The 22,681-nt window shown below is 40.3% G+C and overlaps 1 protein-coding gene across 1 annotated transcript in view; it reads right to left on the reverse strand.

The window, feature by feature from the left end:
- Positions 1–22,681, reverse strand: part of HELB (DNA helicase B) — a 36,013-nt gene that overhangs the window by 7,903 nt on the left and 5,429 nt on the right. The window contains 10 exon segments of the mRNA XM_061639803.1: positions 120–254; positions 7,797–8,049; positions 9,245–9,391; positions 11,600–11,684; positions 12,124–12,254; positions 12,749–12,890; positions 15,270–15,441; positions 15,993–16,877; positions 18,122–18,312; positions 21,876–22,274. Coding sequence (XP_061495787.1) covers positions 120–254; positions 7,797–8,049; positions 9,245–9,391; positions 11,600–11,684; positions 12,124–12,254; positions 12,749–12,890; positions 15,270–15,441; positions 15,993–16,877; positions 18,122–18,312; positions 21,876–22,274 — 2,540 coding nt within the window.

Below are 22,681 nucleotides of genomic sequence, written 5' to 3' on the forward strand. Positions count from 1 at the left end.
TCATTTTGTTGGAAGGGGGGCAAGAGCAACTCCTGTTTGGGTTCTTTTGTTTGTATTCCAGAAGGAAGATAGAATGAGTGCATAACACATTTCACAATGGCAGAATTACCACATCTTACCTGAAATGTGTGAATAGTTCTGGCCCAGGCATGCCTTATCTTAGAGGTTCTTTGGAGAGCTCCATAGCGTATGGTGTACTCAGGTCCATCAGTTATGTTAACAGTCAGGAAACGGCAACCATCAACTTTTTCATCCTATAAACACAACATGCAAATACACTGCTTTACAGTATAGCATTGATGAGCCAAGCTGGGTCCTTATCTCTAAGTTGTCTTTCTGTTAGGAGCCCAGCCATGGCATTTTCCTGATTACAACACAGATGCATAGTGTGGATGATTAAGTCCTGTCTGAGAATTCCCTAATTTACACTCTTGTACTTTGAAGTCATAGACCTCGTTTTACTTAAATATATTAATTTCCCAGTCCAGCTGCCTCCTTCAGATTAGTGTTTTCTCTTTATCTGTGAATCAGGCTCACAGATTTATAAAAAATGAATGTCTAAAACCAGGCTGATAAGTTCTTTTCTTTACTAATCAGCTATTAATTCAGTTACAGAATGGAGTTAGTACATAATCACATAGTCATAACATTGTTCATAATAGCAAGGCTTGTCATAGCTATGGCTTATAGAAAAGACATTTGGTCTTACCGTGAAATGGTCTTCTACATGCATTTAAAGATGATCTTAGGTGGGACTTGAGCTGCACCTTGTGGTTGAAGGCAGAAAATGATGCTGTTCAATTCTGCAGGCTCTTCTAGTCTCCCCTTACACTATGAAAACAGTTCTTCCATGACAATCCAGAAAGCACAAACACACAGGAACAGCAACAGGACAAAAAAAAACATGAACCAGTACTCTCTGCTATAAAAGACAAAAGAAAAGAAAACACCATACCCATGAAGTCCATTGTCACAAAGAGTGGCTTGAGAGCATCTTTACATGCACATAGAAGATAACTGTCCTGATGCACAACCTATACTCTGGACAAGCGGCTACTGCAAGGACAGAATATTGAGAAACTGATTGGTTTCCAATAGGAAACGGTGTGAAACAGGGATGTATTCTATCACCCCACTTGTTTAATCTATATGCAGAACATATCATATGGAAAGCGGGATTGGACCAAGATGAAGGAGGTGTGAAAATTGGAGGGAGAAATATCAATAATTTAAGATATGCAGACGATACCATACTACTAGCAGAAACCAATAATGATTTGTGTGCTTTGTGTGAAGGTGTCTTTCCTCGGTGGTCTTGGCTTGGTTTTTAGGTTTGTCAGTCCTTTTTGCATAAAAGCTCAGCTTTCTTGGGGTGTTGCTGCATGAGAAAAGTCTCAAACTACCAGACTGTCAAAAATGTCAAGATAAACAGTTTGTTATTTCTATTTTGTTTTAGTTATTTTGTTATTTCTGAATTTAGTTCTTAATATTTTTTTCAGGACTTATTAGATTTTTAATTAAAAAATGCAAGTTGGACAATGACAATGAATCAGGTGTGGCTGGCACTAGTTCAGGTAGTAACACACATAGTACCGTCAGTGTTAGTTCCAAAACCGTCGTGCGCCAGTATAATGAAGACTATTTGTCCTTCGGATTCATTTCATCGGTAGAAGAAGTGCCACGTCCTAAGTGTGTTGTTTGCGGTGAGAAACTGGCAAACCAAGCTACGGTTCCAAGTAAGCTGAAAAGACACCTTCACACAAAGCACTCACATTTATGTGAGAAACCAACTGATTATTTTAAAAGAGTTATAGCTGATCAAACACATCAGGCTAAACAATTTACCAAAATCACAACTATTTCTGACAAAGCTCAAGAAGCAAGCTATGCCATTGCCGAAATCGTGGTAAAAATGATGAAATCTCATACAATTGCTGAGTCAGTAATTTTACCAGCATGCTGTAAAATTGTAAATATTATGTTTGGCAAAACATATGAAAAAGAGATCTTGAAAACCCCTGTGTCAGATAATACTGTTAGTCGGTGTATACAGGACATGTCTCAAGACATTGAGTCACAAGTGATAGCTAACATTAAAGAAGCCGATTTCATTGCTATCCAGTTGGACGAGTCAACTGACATCATTGGAAAAGCTCAACTCCTAGCATTCGGCAGGTTTGTTTTTAATGGAGACATCAAGAGGCCAAGACATTTTTGATGTTGTCAACATCTATCTGTATTTGTTTTAACATTTTTAGTTACTGTAAACCGCCCAGAGTGCTTCGGCTATGGGACGGTATACAAGTATAATAAAATAAATAAATTTCAATTCTCACAATTTGTCATGGAAATCATGCATCAGCATCTGCACAGACGGTGCTCCCTCTATGTCGGGAAGCCTCAGAGGATTCGTCGCACTGGCCAAACAAAAGAACCCTGGCATTGTTTTTACACACTGTTTCCTGCACAGAGAGGCCCTCATTTCAAAATCAGTACTACCTGAACTCCAAAAAGTACTGGCTGAGACGATCAAAATGGTTAACTACATCAAGAGTAGGCCATTAAAATCGAGGTTGTTTTCAGTACTGTGTTCTGCCATGGAAGCTGCTCACATACAACTTCTACTGCACACGGAAGTGAGATGGCTATCTCGAGGGCGGGTGCTTTCAAGGTTGTATGAACTGAGGGAAGAGCTTCTAATTTTTTTTTACGTCAGAAGAGTCTGAGCTGGCTGACCTGCTTAGTGATGAGACCTGGTGCAATAAAGTTGCATTCCTAGCTGACATTTTCCAAGCTTTGAACACTCTTTACAAGAGTATGCAGGGAAAGAATGAAAATATTCTTACTTGTACTAACAAAGTTATCTCCTTTAAGGAAAAACTAACACAGTGGTCAGCCAGAATCAAAAAAGAGAACAAAGTTGAAACGTTTGAACTGACAAAAAGTTGCAGACTGGACAAAAATCTTGTCGATTTAATTCTACAAAGTTGGTCACTGCTGAGTAAAAACATTGAAAAGTATTTCCCGTCACTTGATGTATCTTCCTTGGACTGGGTGAGAGATCCATTTGTGTTAAGTGTGTGCGAGTCAGCAGAATTAACTGTTGCAGAAGAAGATGAGCTGATGGAAATCAGAAATAATAGAGGACTGAAACTGAAACACTCATCAACAGATATGGCCTCATACTGGTTGTCTCTCTGAGATGAATACCCCATCGTCACAAAGATGGTGATTAAAGCACTTCTTCCTTTCTCAACATCTTCTCTGTGTGAGGCTGGTTTCTCTGCTATGAACACAATGAAGAGCAAGAACAGGTCGCAGCTTCAAACACTGGAGGAGGACTTGAGGGTATGCTTGTCAACCATCCGCCCTCGGACAAGGGACATCATGAAAAATCACCAAGCACACATTTCCCATTTATTTTTTTAAAAAATAACACGATTAAAATTTTAGTTATTGAACTTTAAACACAATCTTAGAAAACTGATGGTGTGCCTTGACAATTTTAGCGCCTTGTCAGTGTGCCATGAGATGAAAAAGGTTGAAAATCACTGCCTTAAAGTGTTAGGTTGAAGACCCATAGAAAGAACATTTTGAAGGAAGGATAAGATCTCATTAACGCCTTCCTTTCTAGGAACCACATGTTTGTTAGAGAACAATGAGGAAAACACCTTCGAAGTACTTTCATAAATGCACAGTGTGGATGAACATCTGGAAGCCATCATGGTGTCAACACCTGATGGTGGGAGACCTGCCCTTAGTAATAATTTCCTCTCAGTGGCCACAAACAGCAAGGCCCCTCTGCAAGGCAACCTCCATGGCTGACTGGTCACTAGACTGAGAATCTCTGAAAACCATGGTCTTCAGGCACAGTGAGGAGCCACTAGAAGTACCCTCGGTCTCTCAGCCCGGATTTTCTGGAGAACCCTGGAGAGGACTGGTATTGGCAGAAAAGCTGCTATTAGCAATGGCAACTGATTTTTTTTAATTGAGGTGGAGAATCCAGTTCAGCCTTGATGAGTTTAGGAAACAAGACAGGCAATTTAACTACCATAGGCTTGCATTGTAGATCAGGGAACACAGCTGCCACCTAGATGTGGAAGGAGTGGGCACTTCACTTGAGGTATGCAAATCCAGGGCTGCCATACTTGGATAGCAAGCCAGATAATAAGAATCTTGAAAAAGGTGGTAGGAGTCAAATTCCTCCACATTAAACTCACCACTCCATTCCTCTTTATCCAGAACAATCAGATCTGAGTCAGGCTGGACAGGAGGAAAATCAGCAGCTGCATCAGGAACTACATAATGTTTGCAATGAGCTGAACCCCAAGGTTCTGAGGAGGCATGGCACATCTCTGTGGCATTGGAGAGAAGGCTGCTTGGCATGCTGCTGAGAGGCAGCAGGCTGGAAAGACTGATAAACTACTGTAGACAGAGGCTGTGAAGGTTGAGAGATATCCTTTGCCAGCTCTGACAACAAAGCTTCTTTTAGCTGGTCAAGTAAGTCAGGGATGAATAGAAGAGCTGGAGACTGGTGTTGCAACCCACAGGGAGTAGGAAAGAGAGGTGTCTATAAAACAGGTCTAGCAGGCTGAGATTCACTAGGTAAGGGAAAGTCATGAAAATCCCTGAACTCCTCAGGTGAAGACTGAGTGGAAAATAGTTCCCAAACAAGGAACAGAATGCTCTCCCTCCTCCTCAGAAAGCTCTTCAGTGGCCCTGAGGAACCTGCTTGCCAGGCACTGTGAAATGGCAAGCGGCCTGAGAGCGGGGCTAAACAGGTCACTGGGAGTGCTTCTAATTAGCCCACCCACCACTGAAGAGCCCACCAAATCAATGTCCACTTGAGAGGAAGAAGGGTTGGTGCTGACTGTCATTGCTGTATTCATTACATTCTCAGGGGCCACTGAGAGGGCTTGTGAGTTGGGGGTGGTGGCACTGACTGCCATTGTTGCAATTCTATCATGGAGATCTTCAGGAGATGTTGGATGGCATCTCGGCTTTCTAGATCAGATTGGAGGAAAGGGGGAGGATGGAAGAAACCTCTGGAGAGGGGCCAAGGCAAATTCCAGGGGGAGGCTCTCCCTTGGAGTCTGTAGCACTCAGTGATCTGATGTGATATCCTGTCACATGTCCCAAAAGAAGTGCAGCCGACCTTCAACAGGAAGAGAAGCAACGTCAGAACTGGTGCTTCCTGCCTCATGACTGGGTGCCTGATCCAAATTTGTTGGGAGTATTGTTGTTGCCCCCTGTTGCTAGGATGTTACTGACTCCAGAAGGAATGGGTGGACTGAACATCCCAACCTCTTCCTGCTGGCATGGAGACACGGAAATACTGGGTTACCATATAAGGATGGAATTGCCTCAAAAGGGAGCATTTATCTTCTTTCTTCTTAGAAGAAAGCATCACTTTCTTTTTGTCCTTTGACTCCACCAACACTTCCTCCAGGGCCACATCCCCCAAGAGCTTGCCATCCACATAAGGCTCAGAAGCTAAATTGGTGACAGCGGTAGCATCTACATCACAATTACAACCACAGAGATCTTCTTGCAAAAATACTACCATTAGGGCCCGAGGGAAAAACTGAGTTGTGTCCATGGCGGCATCCACCATAAAGGCAACAGCATGAAAAACCTTACGGAGGACAATTCAATAAATCCTCCAGCAATAACAAGGAGGTCCTTTCAAAACCTAATGCTGAAGCTGGCACCCGTAGTAACAATGTGCTAGCATCATGAACTCGCGTCACGCTGTGGTCTATCTTGTGATCTAGGGTATCCTTAAGCTGTGCATCCAAATCTTTTGGGTTCAAAGAAGGATTCACTAATCCTGCAATAGGTGCATCCATGAGAGGGATCTTTAACTGATCCATCAGATAGTGTTCAAGAACATAAATACTTGTTCGCTATAGAAATGAACTTTTTGCATTGCAGAGGAGTGTCAAACTCTGATTTAATGACCTTACATAATGAAAAGGGAAGCTTCACCACTCTGGACTGGAGGACCAGGACACACAGTAACCACTCTGGCAGAAGAAGGGGCTCAGATCCAGAGCCTCCATCATCTTGCACAGTAATGTAAGATAATAGGAATCCTGGAAAAGGCAACTGGAAACCACATCTTTGGATTCTGAAGCACTGCTCCATTCCTCTTCATCCAATATTATCAAAATCCGAATTATGATCCTCCACTCTGTCGCTAGAGTCCTTCATAGTTTGGCTGAAATGCAGACCCTTTGTCTGCTCCCTGGGTAGATTGCAGGGGCCAGGTGAGGGATATGAATGATCTGCATGCACCAGTTGTTGCATGGAAGGAGCTCCCTGTTGGGTCTGAGAGTGAGCAGGCAATGAAGTGTTAAAGGGTCTCAATTCTAAAGCAGCAAAACTGCTTGATGTTTCTACAGCCTCCCTGTCTGCCGCTACACAATGTACCAAAAACACCCACTAGCCAACTGGAAGAGGGATTGGCACCTGCTGTTACTTGTAGGTAGCACTGCTCTAATGAAGCCAGGAGAGAAGCCACTGAGGTGGGAATAGTTGGTGGCAGCAACAGCTTAGATTTTTGGTGGGAATGGCAGATTTATCCTTTGATTTTCCCATGGCCCAAGAGCAGAAATCTGAACTGAAGCAGGCCTAGAAGGGCTTACAGGACTGCAGAAATGATGGAGAAATGAAGGAATGAAGAGATGTAGACACTGAGGGAGGATGGTGAAGCTGCAAAATGGAGACTTGGTGCTAAAGCAATACTAAGGAATGGTGGAGAGGTTTAAACCCTTGGGTAAACAGCCAAAGTGAAATGTGTGGCATGCGGAAAACTGAGCAGAGTGGAGAAGAAATTCCAACAGGGGACAAGAAACACTGAGATAAAAAACAAACTAACTATATCCTTATCTATTTATTTATCTATAGATTAGACAAGGCAGATTAAACAAAGCACCAAATAGAGACACACAGGAACTCACAGAAAAACTGAAAACTAAACTATACAGGCCTGAACCACTAGCTGAGTAGAGAGCGTGAAGACAGCCACACCTGTTGAAGGCAGAAAAAGAACTGTTGTCTCAGTGGAAGGGAAGACTAGAAGACCCTGCAAAATCAAACAGCGTCATTTTCGGCCTTCAACCACAAGATGGAGCTCAAGCCCCACCTGAGATCATCTTACATGCAGGGGAGAAATAACCACCCCACCTTAATATCAGCATATGCTCTTTTTATAATCTTTCTATAAAAATAAGATATAGTACAGTATCATTGCTTTTTTAATGTTCTAGCTTACTCCAATTAGTTTTGATTAAGCTTAAGTTTACTATATTATCTTTAAAGCTAAAATAAAACTGGTAATAAATATTTGGGAGGGACCAAATACAAATAATTACCATTTAAAAAAGCGTATCTGGATAAGAGTTAAATAGGCATGTTATCAAAGAACAAATGTTAGCTACCACTTGTGGTTAACGAGGAGAGAGATTTACAATGAGCCCTGGTTTGGACAACATGGAAGTTCAGCACTGCACCGGAGTAAAAAAGACTAAGGAGAAGCTAAGCAGCTGTGAGCTCCTCTCCTGGAACCCGCATGCTTCCATAGTCCCAGTAAGCCACAGTATGGCTTACTACAACGTGTGAACCAGGCCAATGTAATGCCACATTTTCTGCTATTGCGCTTCTGAGATTTTGCATGAGCAAAGATGAACACAGACTATGGAGACAGCTGTCTTTTCATGATAATCCTGAAGACAAGAAATTAGGCCTCTTCTTTCCAGGAAGAGGCTTGAAATTAAATTATCAAGAGTACATGCCTTTTTAATGAAGAATATTTCTCCATTGCACAACCGTCTGTCGTCATCAACACCAAGGGAACGTGGATTACAATCTGAGAGACAAGCTTCTCTTCTCAAACAGATGTTGCAAATGCATGGACGAGAATTCTTAGAGGCTTTATCATTCTTTGTGCAAAGAATCCTGTCTCTTGCAAGAAGATCTTTCATATATGCATTCCTTGTGGAACAGATTTTGTCACCACACAAAAATTGTAGTTGGTTTTTACAGTTTCTGAATCAAATTGAAGCAGAAGTTCAGATTAAAGATTCAAAAAGTCACTCCTGTTAAAGCATTAGTGGCTCCCAGAAGTAATTTTCCTAGTTTTGATACAGAACATCAGGGATGAGGCATCCAATAACCAAGAAAGGATATTGGGAGGTAGATTCACCACCTTTGCTGCATTATTTAAAACTATGCTTTAAGAAGATTTACCTCCTAGAACACTCTTTAGAAAAACTATAAAACACCGTAACATACAGTGGCTTGCAAAAGTAATCAGAACCCTGACCAATGCTCCCATATTACTGAATTACAAATGGTACATTGTAATTTTGTTCCATATATTTTATTTTGAAACACTGAAACTCAAAATCAATTATTGTAAGGTGACACTGATTTTATGTTGGGAAACGTTGGTCAATATGGTCATTGCAAATCAAATAATTAAGGAATGGGAAGCAATTTTAACCCACAAGCATAAAAGTAACCTTGTTCATTTTGCCTGCTGCTGTGAAATGGAGAACAGTGCTTAATACCTACAGAGGTATTTAAAAAGCAAGAGAAGTATTTTTAAAAGTCACTAGTTACATAGCTGGCATATCCCACTGCCACACACAGATGCAGATCACCACCAAAATGGATTTACTTGATGTGACAAGTTTTGCATTTTCCTATCAACTGGATTTAGCCATTTGATTGAGAAACAGAATCTACTAAGATTTTGCTGAAGAAACCTCAACTGGACTGTGAACAGCAACAACTATTAAGAACATAAGAAGAGCCTGCTGGATCAGGCCAGTGGCTCATCTAGTCCAGCATCCTGTTCTCACAGTGGCCCATCTAGTCCAGCATCCTGTTCTCACAGTGGCCAACCAGGTGCCTGGGGAAGCCCGCAAGCAGGACCCGAGTGCAAGAACACTCTCCCCTCCTGAGACTTCCGGCAACTGGTTTTCAGAAGCATGCTGCCTCTGACTAGGGTGGCAGAGCACAGCCATCATGGCTAGTAGCCATTGATGAACTATTTATTAGCCATTATGAACTATTCATAATGTCTTACACAAAGTTCATAATCTGGAGAAGCAACCACTCCCCAATTTTGTGAGTCACGAAGCTGCATTTATAACTTGCATCTTTAATAGAAAAACAAACTAGGAACGTAAAAGATAAAATGGTTTTGTATTTAAATTTATTATATTTAAAATGTTACCTTTGGTTAAACCAGCTTACACCACAAACACTGGTAAAATGTAACACTGAACACCATACAGCTAAGAGCGCTCCAAAAATGCCATACTGCATTGGATGCCCTGAGTAGTGCTGACAGCAGATTTCATTTATAACGTCACAGTCTTCCCTAAGATAAGAAAAAAAATTGTTAGTTTCATTATGAATGACATACAATAGATTTAGAATAATAGAGGCCAAGTATTTTTTCTGGTTTCTTTTGCATTTGCCCCCCGCTAGAAGATCTCTTCCAAAGCTATCTGCTCAAACAGAAAGTAATTTAACCAATGAACATGGCCACTAAGCAAAAGGTGAAATGACTGAAGTAGTCCTTTATATGCTACCCTGTGGGAGAAGGGAAGTTACCAACAGCTGTCATTGCCACTCTTAAGAAGCCTCAGAATTCTTCACAAAAGCTCAAAGGCAGTAAGTGAAGTGAAGAACTTCAGACTACTCCAAGAAACGTGTAGCTAGCTATGCTCACAATATACAATGGAAATGCATTTGGGGAGGAGCAAATACAGTTTATGACTTAAGCCACTATGGTCTAAGAACAGAACACTGACCAACAGAAAATACCTATGATGCATACCTTCCCAATATTATATGCCCATCATTATTATGAGAGAAGTATGTGTGCACACATACGGAGATCTGTAACTGCAGGAATTCTATATATACACTGCACCTTCCCCTCAATATCAGGCTGTGCAGAACGTTTGCCCCATTTATGCAACATTGTCCTCACCTGTAGTGCCCTTGGGGGTTTTTTGTTCCCCCAAAGTGAATGAGAACCATTCATTTCTATAGGAAAAAGGTAAGGGGTGTACTCTGACACCACTGAGGGAAGATGTTTTGCCTCATCTCATCATTGTCTCAGAGTAGATCATTTACTTTGTATTGGGTCAAATTATGCTCAGTTGCTAGCTGCACAGCTTCAACTATTCCTGTGCAGGACTTTATCCTAGGTTCTTGCTTGCTTGCTTATTCTAGAATGCGATGGAATTCTAGGACACAATTAACCCCTACAATATACATAAAGGAAAGAGATACACAATTACATATGATAGTAAATATGGTGCTCAGTGCTTTGGACTGAAAAACCAACTGAAAGAGTATTGGAGAACAAAGAAGAAGTATTCATTTGATTTATCTTCTAGTTTTGCTGAACCTCCGCGGCGCAGAGTGGTAAGCGGCGGTAACGCAACCAAAGCTCTGCTCACGGCCGGAGTTCAATTCCAACGGAAGGAGGAAGTCGAATCTCCGGTAAAAGGGGTCGAGGTCCACTCTGCCTTCCATCCATCCGTGGTTGGTAAAATGAGTACCCGGCATATGCTGGGGGGTAAAGAAAGGCCGGGGACGGAACTGGCAATCCCACCCCATATATACGGTCTGCCTAGTAAATGTCGCAAGACGTCACCCTAAGAGTCAGAAACAACTTGTACTGTAAGTGCGGGGACACCTTTACCTTTTTTAGTTTTGCTGAGGGCGCTACAGTAAGATACAGGTGTAAATCATTGTTTCTTAATTGTTTCCTACGGTGTTTAGGATTGGGCTCTACATGGTTTGTTTATTGTTTTATGCTGCTATTTGTATTATTCTAAATTGTTTTTTAGTATTTTAAGTGCCTGTTTCATGGTTTTAAGGTTGCGTATAGTTTAATTGTATCTTAATTGTATATTTTTTTATGTTTTTAACTACATGTAGTTTTATTTGTAAGCCGCCCTGAGTTCGTTTGGAAAAAGGGCGGGGTAAAAATAAAGTTTCATTCATTCATTCATTAATCATTGTTAAGAAAACACTGGGGAAGTGCTGTAACTCAGCAGTAGAACATCTGCCTTGCATGTAGAAAGTCCTTGGTTCAATCCCCAGCATCTCAAGGTAGCACTGAGAATGTCCACTATCTAAAATTTTGGAGAACCACTCCCAGTCAGCGTAGACAATACTGATAATGAACCAATGGTCTAATATAGTATAAGGCAGCTTCTTGTGGTTCAAAATGCAGGGTCACACATTCTCTCCCCTCATCCTCTCTTCTATGAGAATCCCACCCCTCCAACCTCTGCCTTCAGTCACTATTAGTTATTAGGTCTCCTCAACATGAATCAGAGTTAACTCCTAATGGGGATTTGAAAATAGACAGACCAAAGTTCAATAGTGCAACAGGAAGATTCCCACATGGGAAGGGAGGAGCTGGGGATGAAAGTATGGGGTTCTGCAATTGGATCCCAATTCCTTCTCCATGATTAAAGGATGAGCAGTGTCTTTTCTCTGACAATCCTGGCCATTTTAGTACATAGTGCAAAAGTTCTTCCATATCTGCACACAGGGTTATTACCTTCTAAAAGAAATGAACTGTGATTGTTCAGGATCTTCCAGTCCTGGCCCTCTTTTAAGCAAAGTTTTTATGGCAGATAGCAAGTCTGGTAACAACATAAGGCAGAGAATAATTACAGAACAAACAACTAAAAATAAAAATAATACCAGAAAGTACCTTTAGGACATCATGGATATTATGCCAGAGGTGGGCAGGAGCTAAAGTGAGGACTTGTTAGCACCCAATGGTTGCTGGCATGCAAAAAATGCTACAGTAGGTGAATCTGATCTGATCCAGCAAAGATATTTCTTATGTAAGAGAGTGTATAACTCAGGATCATTGTGTGGATTTGTTGTGCCTCAGCTGTTTAGAGCATGTTGTCTTGTTTGGGGAATTTATTACAAGTCAGTACATCATGGCAAACGTTTTTTAAGTAGACCATGCAAGACTGAAGGCAGTAGCTAAAACTGCATCTGTTGCAACTAAGCATGTGTTGGATATTGTGCAGTATTTCAGAAATGTTATAATTAAAATTCAAAACTCACAGTTACTGCCATCTTCAGGAGGTAAAACAACAAAGATGAATTTTTTTTCAGGACTTGGCATTGGCCATGTTTTGCTCTCTTCTGAAATTCTGAGCTCTGCATCAAATATTGGGTATTTCCGCTGAGAGATTCTGTGTCCAAAACAAAGCAACAAAATCATCTCATGCTGCTGGGCATCTTGCAGCTTCCTCAGCAGAATTGTTTGTTTTCTTTATTCGTAACATCATTTCATTTTTAAGTGAAGCACCATAATTTCATTTCATAGACAAGAACATATTCAGATAACATTCTTCCATTACACTGTATCTATAGTTATCGTATGATAGAATCCCGAAGGAACAGATTCAGTTTGTCCCAAATGCGGAACTAAATATTAAGCAAACCTTAAGAAAAAATGTTTTGGTGGGAAGTAGTTTTTACACAAGCATGTATGTACACCCCCCACTATTATTAAGAATTTTTTTGCATTATTCCCAGATACAAATATGACAGTGAAAGGCTGAGCACTTTACACATGCCCAAGTAGATGTTTTACAGAAATACCTGTGCAACACAAGTTATCTGTCACTATGAAAAATAGAGCAGGCTGTGGCAATTTGCTATTTTTTTAAAAGAAAAAACCTACCTTATTGCATTATCCACAATTAACTGTGACTCAGCCCTGTGATTAGTTTTCAGTTCTATAGACCAGCCTCTTGACTTCAGACTCTCAAAAATATCAGCCAGCATATTACCAGGCTCAATACTGGGTAACTGCCTAACATCACCTAAACAAAGTACAAAGCTATATTCAACAACAGCTGAACCACCGTCATTACATTATTTATTGCATCTTGACCCCACACTTAAGCCTCTCCAGTATCCAAAACTTTATCATAATATACAGTAAAAGAACAGGTCAGTGCAAGTGCTTCACTCACAGTACAACACAGACAAAGTACAAAAATGGTATTCTATGCTTTTCTTAGCAGGGATTTTTTTTAAAAAAATCTCCCTTTTATAGTTCTCCCCAAATTGTGAGTCCAAATTAAAGTGCCAAGAATGTGGTTTGGCATGGTAACTCATCCTGAGCAAACGAAGAACATAAGAAGAGCTCTGCTGGATCACACCTGTTCTCACAGTGGCCAAACAAATGCTTTTGGGAAGTTTGCAAGCAGGACCAGAGTGCAACAGCACTCTCCCACCCCCACAGTTTCCAGCAACTGGTATTCAGAAGCATACTGCCTCCAACAGTGGATGTAGAACCTAGCCGTTATGGCTAGAAGCAAGTAGATAACTTTATCTTCCATCAATTTGTCTAATCCACTTTTAAGGCCGCCCAAGTTGGTGGCCATCATTACATATTGTGGGAGCCAATTCCAGAGTTTAACTATGTGCTATGCAAAGAATTCTCTTTTGTCTACCCTAATCTTCCAACATTCAACTTCATTTAATGGGTCTGAGTTCTAGTATTACATGAGAAGGGGGGGGGAAATGCCCCCTATCTACTTTCTCCATACCATGCATAAGGCTGTGAAAATCTAGTATTTTCCAGTTATCATTGCCACCCTGGGCTCCTTCCAGAGGAAGGGTATGATATAAACTGAAGGAATAAATGAATAGTCAATCATCATCATCTATGATGTCCTCAGTTACTTGCCTTTTCTGTATTCTAGAAAACCCAAACCCAAAAACCTCCCTCCCACAGGAGAATTGTTCCAACCCACTGATCACTTTGGTTGCCCATTTTTGGAACCTTTTCCAGCTCTCTAATATTCTTTTTGAGGGGAGGCAAGAAGAACTGTACACAGTATTCCAAGAGCAGTCTCACCATCAAATTATATAATGACATGATATTGGCAGTTTTCAATCCTTTTCCTAATGATCTGTAACTTTGAATTTACCTTTTTTGGTAGCTCCTGCAGACAAGGTCAACAAGGTCAAGCTATCCACTAAGGGTGGTATTCAAAACTAGTCCTAATTAATGGACATGACTAACTTAGGTTCATTAATTTCATTGGGTCTACTCTGAGTAGGACTTTGCTGAATACAACCCTAAGACCCCATGGTCTCATTCCTGGTCAGGCACAGCCAGTTCAGACCCCATTAACTTACATGTAAAATTAAGAATTTTTGTCCCAATGTGCATTACTTTACATTTGCTTACAGTGATTGCATTTGCCATTTTACTGACCATTCACTCAGTTTGGAGAGATTTTAAGAGAAGAAGGAGCTCCAAAACAGCTCTCGTTTACCCACATTATATGATAACAACATGCTCAGGTTCAGGGCTGGCAGCTACATCCCATAGCCCTCTAGCACTATATAGCAGAGCAGGACAAAGAAAATAGGTGTCCCTTTTTCCTCCCACCTTGAGCAGCACTTCAAGGCTCCTGTTCCAGGCTGGCTGGAGCCTGAAGAGCAGGGATGGGGAACCTTTTTGGCCTGGCAGGCCAGACACTTATCTGTTTGCAACCCAGGGCCAACTCTGACAGGTTGGTGGAACAAATGACTTCTAATCTCTGGATGTCATTATGACATCAGATGGCCAACAAGTGTCAGAGTCCCTTTCAGAGCACTTCCCACACACCCAACAACCAGCCAAGGATAGGGCTAGCAAAGCTGCTTTCTGCAGGGCTGGACTGCATAACATAGTGCCCCACAGGGTACCTGGTTGCACAGTGAAACCAGCCACATCTCTACCTGCCCCATACATGACATTACTTATGACATAAGAAATGGGGTAGGTAGGTTGGTGTCGTTTCAGATAAACAGCCTTTTGGCCCAAATTGGGATCTGCGCTGGGCAAATATGACCCACAGGCCAGAGGCTCTCCACCCCTGCTGAAGAGAAATACACCTGTGACAGGCGGGGCAAGGGTAGCACTGCAGCATTTGTTGTATATCGTTACATTGTATCCTATTCAGTGTAATATATTAAGACCTTGCAGCATCTTTTCAAACTGGGTGTACCACAGGAACATCTGTTGAGACTCTGGAGATTCCCTGAGTACTGCCAGTTATACATATTTATTTGTATACTCTTTTCCATCAGAGTTAATAAAAGTAGCATTAACCACAGCGGGAAACGCTACGTATTTGCATGAGTTTGGAATAGAGCTCTTGCTTCAAGTTTGTCTTAATTCTTCACTACTACTTTATACTTACCAAGAATAACAAGCTTCGCAAGTTTGGCATGGTGTAACAAGAGTTGTAAAACACAGCTAAGCATTCTTACAGGAACCATACTTCCTTCATCTACAACCAGTACATTCACTGCAGAAAATTTCCATGGACGAGGACTACCACTTTCCTCCCATTTAGAGTAACTGCAGGTAACCTAAAACACATCATTTTAAAATTAGCATTGGTTCAAAGAATGGCTTGGAGTATCAGAGCTGTGAGTTTGCTCCTCCCCATCTCACACAAGACCTTCGTTTTAGTTTCCAGTTCAGCACAGACCACAGTTTCCTATGAGATCTAAAGCCACAGACTATGGTTTACACTTGCCCTTCAAATTAGAATTGGAAGCCATGGTTTGAAGTGGGAAGGCTTGAAATATTTGTTTAAATTACAATAAAATAGCAGGTTTTACAGAATCAAATATTCTGAATTCTCCCAAAAATGCAAAACATAATATTTATTATTTAAGACATTTATATACCACTTACTCATTCACATTTCTAAGCGGTGTACATAAAAACAAACCATACAGAAAATGACACAATAAAACATTATCACAAAACCAAACACTTTCAAGCCAGTCTTTTTACAACGGGTGAATTATTAAAAATGGTTTGCACACGTGGTATCTTAAACTGAAATTTACATAACTGAAATATACTGATTATACTACCAGTTTATTGAAAAGGTTTTAAAAATAATTCATACCTGATGCAGAGTATAAGCAGGACAATTTGCTTTATGACACAACAGAGAAGCTGCCCGTCCTGTAGGTGCAGTATACAAAATGTTTAAAGATTCATTTCTACATTTAATCCCATTAGAAGGCTGGCTGAAAGTATTCCACTCTTCAGATGCATCCAGGTCAGCTTCAAAATCTTTACAGGCATTTACAGCTTCTTCTGCTTCCACCTCATTTAGATAGCGGAAAAGGTGGGTAACTACTGTTGTTTTCCCACAGCCACCTTTCCCACTTATGATTGTCACTGGATTGGAACAGATCAGCTCTATAGCACTTTCTTGATCTGGATCTACTTCTATTTTGCATTTCGATTCCTTCTTGGGTTCTTTAAAGTCAAAACCATGATAACAGTTTTCTTGCACAACTGAAGTATTGTCAGGTTCCTTCTGATCCATTTCACAAGGTTCTTCATCAATTATTTTATTCTTATCAAGCAAGAGACTTGAATTATTAACATGTGTGCCTCTGTTAAGTACCTTTTTTGAATCAGCATGCAACTGCCATGGGGTTTTATTTCTGAGCTCACATACAGAATCTGCAATTTGTTTTTCAGATTTGAACAAATGGGGGAGGAACACAAGTTCTCTCTCAGTAACCACTATCTTCTCATCTTTCATAAACTTAAGCGATTGCCAGGCATGTTCCACAGGCATATCCTTTGACACCAAACGTGTCAGCTCATTTTGTTCTTCATATGTATGTCCCATTTCTCTGCAGCTCTGTTGGAGTTTCTCATATACTATTAATGCATTCTTCTGCAAATCAGGAATCTTCTCAAGAAGATGTCTGCACTTGCTTATGGCCTTCCAAGATGCCTCGCCAAGGTAAGTTTGCAGTTCTCTCATCATTAACTTTCAAGGAAAACAATAACCTATTACTTTGGGACATAGCATTTTCAAGTGAGTGCTCTACAGTCAGAACACATACAACCTTACATGAGCATTGGTGTACTATTTTAAACCAAAGCAAGCAAATTCAAAAGCCCTTCAGAAATTCCATCAGCCAATCTGTTGATCAAAATGTTAAGGAAGGTATCCAATGAAGCAGTATGATTTCCCCTCCCTCTCCTTTCCCCATTTGTACCCCCCACACCTCTCCAAATCTGCTCTGGAGGGTTGGGGGAAGCCCCAGAACAGATTTAGGGGGTGCACGAGGAGAGGGGTTGGAAGGTCAGTTGTGCAGCCAGAGGTCTTTGTATAAATGGAAGGCTATAATTCTATACCCTGCTATGCAGTCCTGTAGATTCCAAGTGGGCACAGAAAGGCAGCTGAAGTCGCACAAAATTTCTCACAAAGCAACTGTTAACACTAGGTTTCACTGAAATTAAAAAGCCACTGAGTAGGCACAATAATGAGCACTTACTCGTGTTTGGTTGCATTCGTGTTTGGTTGCTTTCCTCCACTTGCATTCAAGCCATATCCCAGCTTGTTTCATTGCCCTAAGCTGTGGTGTATACCAAGGTCTCAAATGGGCTCTATGAAGTGGGATAGGGTGCTCAGTGGCAATCATGTCAACAGCCCAGACCACTTGCATAGTCCACAAATCAGCCTTTGTACCTGGTTGTTTCCATGAAGCCAAGGGAGACAAAAGGTTTTCTACATGCACTACACCCAGACTCATGAGAACAGTAAACATCTACATCAAAGGTCCAGCAGAAACAAATTAGAATCTCAAAGCTGGCTTTTATATACAGGCATACTCCGCTTTAACATATGCAATGGGACCGGAGAGTATACTTTAAGCGAAAATAACCTTTAAGTGAAGCAATTGTCTTCACTTGTACTGCAAGCAATCACCAGCAGATGGCAGCGGTGTCATGCCAATAAAGTATACATTATTGTGAAGTGTGCGAACGTTAAGCGGGGTATGGGGACGAATGGAGCATGTACGTTATAGCGAGGCGACGTTAAGCAGGGTAACATTAAGTGGGGTATGCCTGTATAGCATTCTTCTATAAAATATTATTTCTATTAAATATTATTTTATTCGAGCTATTTTGAAGTCAACCATTCAATTGGCTTGAGTTATAAGTAGTTAAAAGAAAAGAATTGAGTCCCATTATCAAATGAACCACTGTAATATTATATTTCCTTACTACTCTGAATCCAAGTTTCCATGGCTCTTCCTTCAAGATTTTATTCAGTTTTGTCAAATTATCATCTTTGTGGTTTATTCTGCTCCAGTCCAACATTTCAATGCAATAAGAAACACTGCGTGGCAGAAGCGTCGGCAAGAATTCCAGTATAATAGGAAAGGCCAAAGCTGCTAGTACCGCTTTCCCTGCAGCTGTAGAACCACAAAGAAACAAAAAAGGCCATTTATAAAATGCAGATCATGGTGTTTTATTGACAATTTAATTTAGCATAGCTAAACATTCCTGATGTACTGTTACTAAAAGTCAGACATAAAACTTTATTGCATGTAGCAATAAAGGCTATTACAATGTATTAAAAGAAGAATTCAATACAGTAAAATTATTTAAAAGACAAAATTAGAATATACTACTAAAAGTAGTTCCAAACATCCCAATTTCAAACACATTGGGTTGGAATCAAAGACTCCTCTTCTCCTTTGGAGGAACATTTGAATCCATCCAACAGATTTTTCTATCCTTTACTTATTTTGTAGTAGTTTGTGTGGATTTATGAGACCACTTTTAGTATTGAGGCTGTTTGTTTGTGAATGTTAGAGCAACCCATCACCCACCATGGTGCTCGCAGCATTCAGTTCCACACCCAGAAGGTAGCCCAGAATCTGAGCTTTCATTTATATAAAAAAAAGGTAAATCTCTAGCCCTGCTAGAAAGAAAGTTGTGGAACAAAATATGCAAGTTCCCTTCTAAGTGATTTCTGTAAAATGAGCCAGCCTGACTGCTCCTGCCTGGCAGTATTAGCCAATAAGTGAAGCCAGAGCACTGACTGATCAGTAAGTTGTTTGGACCCCAAGCCATAAGAATTCCTGGAGTCCGAAAGAGCTGCTCTTTTCACCTTCCTTTTAGTGCTCTTTCCCTGCTTCTGTCTTTTTCCCCCTAAACCTTCAAATCTCCAGTTTGCCCTTCCTTTTTCCCTAGCAACCAGGATGCATCTTTCCTGTGCTGAGATCAGGTAGTACTTAGAAATTATCTTCTGTAAATACTATTACACATTCATTGTGGGTGAATGTTAAAGAATCCCCCTCCTTCCCTCAAAAGGCAACTATGAAAACTTTGCAAAGAGGCTTAGGCATGTCTTCTGCTTTGCAGGAGCTAAAAACCAGGGACTCATTAAGAATTCACTTAATAGTTAATAGTTAACTTATAGTGCAATGGTGTATCTGTCTACTCAGAAGTAAATCTTACTGTGTTTAATGAGGCTTGCTTCCAGGAAAGTAGGTACAGGATAGCAGCCTAGGCTTTGGCTTAAGGTTGGCATTGGGGGAAAACAGGGTTTTTGTGCTTTTAACAGCTGTAAGGCAGGCAGAAATTCAATGCCAAGCCTTTTTTAGTATGGAAATACAATTATGGGGAAAACTTCACCATGACTACTCTCTAATGTTGTGTTATGCCATGCCCCAGGAAATCATTTTGTATTATGTCATGTCCCCATGCCACTCATTTTGTGACTGGTGCCCCCAACCCTTTCTCAAAATTTAAAATGTGCCCTCTGGTTCAAAAAGGTTTGAGACCCCTAAATTAGGACATTGTTTGAAAATAAAAAATATAAATATCAACAAAATTCTAGTTCAGATATAGCAGATGTCAGCTAATTAATTCAAGGTATGCGTTAAGTCTTGGGTGCCTGAACACTCAGTCTTTGCATTGCCTCATTCCTCATTAGCATGCTGCAATTCAAAACTTCCTGGGTTAATTAAACATAGTTCACCATTACCGCTGAACTGGGAAACTGCAGTTATTAGATTTGGAATAAGCCAATGTCTGAAATGACAGTTTGAAGTTGATTCAGATCCAGGTTTGTTCTGAACCTTGGAACTACAGTTTCCTGGTTCAGACATAACAGGAGACTATAGCCACATTCACATCATAAACTTTTTCCACTATTATTCCTCTTGGCTTCCCCCAAAGAATCCTGGGGACTATAGTTTATGAAGGGTGTTGAGAGTTGTTAGGAGACCCTTATTCCCCTCACACAGCTACAATTTCCAAAGTGATTTCACAGTCAGTCCCTCTTCCCAAGGAACTCTGTGAATTGCAGGTCTGTGAGAGGAATAGTGGGTCTCATAAAAATTCTCAGCGCTCTTCACAAACTACACTTCCCAGGATTCTTTGGGGGAAGCCATGCCTGTTTAAAGTGGAATAAATATACAATGTGAATCTGGCCTATTGATCCAGGAAGTTTTCAACTGCAGCGTGCTAAGAGACGAGGGGAAGGCAACACAAGGACAGAAGGCACAAGCATACACATTGCACAGATTAAAAAGCCAAGGTATGTTGTCTGAACCCGGCCACTGAAAGCTTAAGGAATCTGCATACAGTCACTCAACAAGCCAGTAACAGAGCTGTGGTTCCTGGCAACTCAAACCCAGCTACAAGAGAGTTCCATTAATTATTTGAGAATACCTAGCCAGCTTAGTGTGGCTCTCCTATTCAAGCATATACAAAGGCACGTACTCTTACACCAATGGTACCCAAACTTTTTTCTCACGGACCACTTGAAAATTGCTGATGGCCTTGATGAACAATGATTTTTCTGCCTGTTGTAGCAATTGTAAGGTGCTGTGCTAGATGCTGTATGATTTTTAGATGCATTTTATTGCTTCTTTTATTTCTTATATTGTATTACAATTTGTATTCCATAGAATACAATATAAAAACATAAAAGAAGCACTAAAAATACAATTAAGAATCAATGTATTTTAGGCGGGCATGCAGTGGACCACCTGAATGAAGCTGGGGATCCGTTTAGGACCCCTTGTCTTCCACTTCCTTTAAAAGAGAGCTCTATATCTCAACTGCATGTAGATGAGAAAAACACTGTACACATGATGCTCAGAAGTGCTCTGCTCTTATTGCCTGCACTTTTAGCAACAAAAAGCAAACAAATCTATTCAAGAATCCCTTATCCCTAGGTGTTGTTCTGTTATTCCTGAAATGTTGCTGATTTTCCCCAAGGTATGCTTCATAGTTTAGCCAACTCTTCCTGGTTGTCTTTTCCCGCTATTGTTAAGAGACCATCCAAAATGCACAATCCAAGGTAGGGCCATACCTTTACTTGGACCAACCAATATATCACAAAATAGCAAACAAGCTTTCAGGTTCTCTAGAACTGTTCATCAGACTGGGATCCTGAAGCTGTGGGGGTAGGAAGAGAATAATCTGGCTTGATTATGTAAACTGTCAAAAAGCAGGCAGGATTTATCTTATCTCTGATCCTAGTGCTGTGAAACTATAGCACTAAGATCAGAGATTAGTCTGTGCCTGCTCTCAGCTTGAACTTTGAATCACCTGAGATCGTGTGACGGTCAAAAATGGCCTGCAGAGGGTGGGCCAGTTCTGGATCTAGTGCTCGGGCTGACTAAATGACTGGAGGAAACATAACCCTCAAAAAGTTCCACTTTCAGTCAATAGAAATTTAATTGTGGCATAGATTTTGGATTTTTTTTCCTTATTGACCAGCAGCAAAACCTTTTTCTATTACCTAAATTTGGTAATGGCCAATTTTGGTTCTTGGACCTACACATTTCCTTAACATAAATATACCTCTTTAAAATGTTGTAAGAATTACAGTCAAGTTTATTGCTACCACTGACAAAACATACAAAAACCTGAATTCATCTTCAATTTTTATATAAAGATGAGTGAATTAGCCACTACCACAATAAACAAAAAATAAATAGTACATGTTTATACTCACCAGAATTCTTAACATAATGGAAAATGTCAAAGTTTTTGGTATCTGTACACATTTGTCTTTGGGTATTTGTAGATATTTTTCCTTCCTGAAGTTTTGACTCCTGAAACTGTTTTAGTATTTTCTCGAGATGTATAAAGTTTAGAGAAGACCCTTCAGGAAGCCACTTAAAAAATGCATCTTTAAATTCTTCTGGGATATCACATTTTTTAAAGAACAGTGAAATAATATGAACTTGATTTTTCCCTGCATCAGTCTGCAGAAAGTAAGACGGATACCCCTTCACATAGTACTTTGATCCAGCCTGTTTAACTGTAACATTCACTTTCCACCAAGGATCAATAAATGGAAACCGTCCAGTCACTTCATACGTCTCTTCAGATATTTCATCCTGTATTACAACTGAAATTATTTAGCAAAGGAATGTTAGAACAATATTCAAATATACTAATTCTATATCTTTATGTACTATATTATTATTATTTGATTTATATCCCACCCTTCCTCCTAGCAGGAGCTCAGGGTGGCAAACAAAAGCACTAAAAACATTAAAACATCATAAAAACAAACTTTAAAATACATTAAAACAAAACATCTTCAAAAATGTTACTTTAAAAAAGCTATGAATACATCTTCTAAGATTAAAAACATTTTTTTAAAAAAGGTTTAAGAACATATTAAAAAGCAATTCCAACACAGATGCAGACCGGGATAGGTCTCAACTTAAAAGATTTGTTGAAAGAATAAAGTTTTCAATAGGCGTCGAAAAGATAACAGAGATGGCGCCTGTCTAACATTTAAGGGGAGGG

Source organism: Rhineura floridana, chromosome 8 (assembly GCF_030035675.1).
Source record: "Rhineura floridana isolate rRhiFlo1 chromosome 8, rRhiFlo1.hap2, whole genome shotgun sequence".
NCBI classification, from domain to species: domain Eukaryota; kingdom Metazoa; phylum Chordata; class Lepidosauria; order Squamata; family Rhineuridae; genus Rhineura; species Rhineura floridana.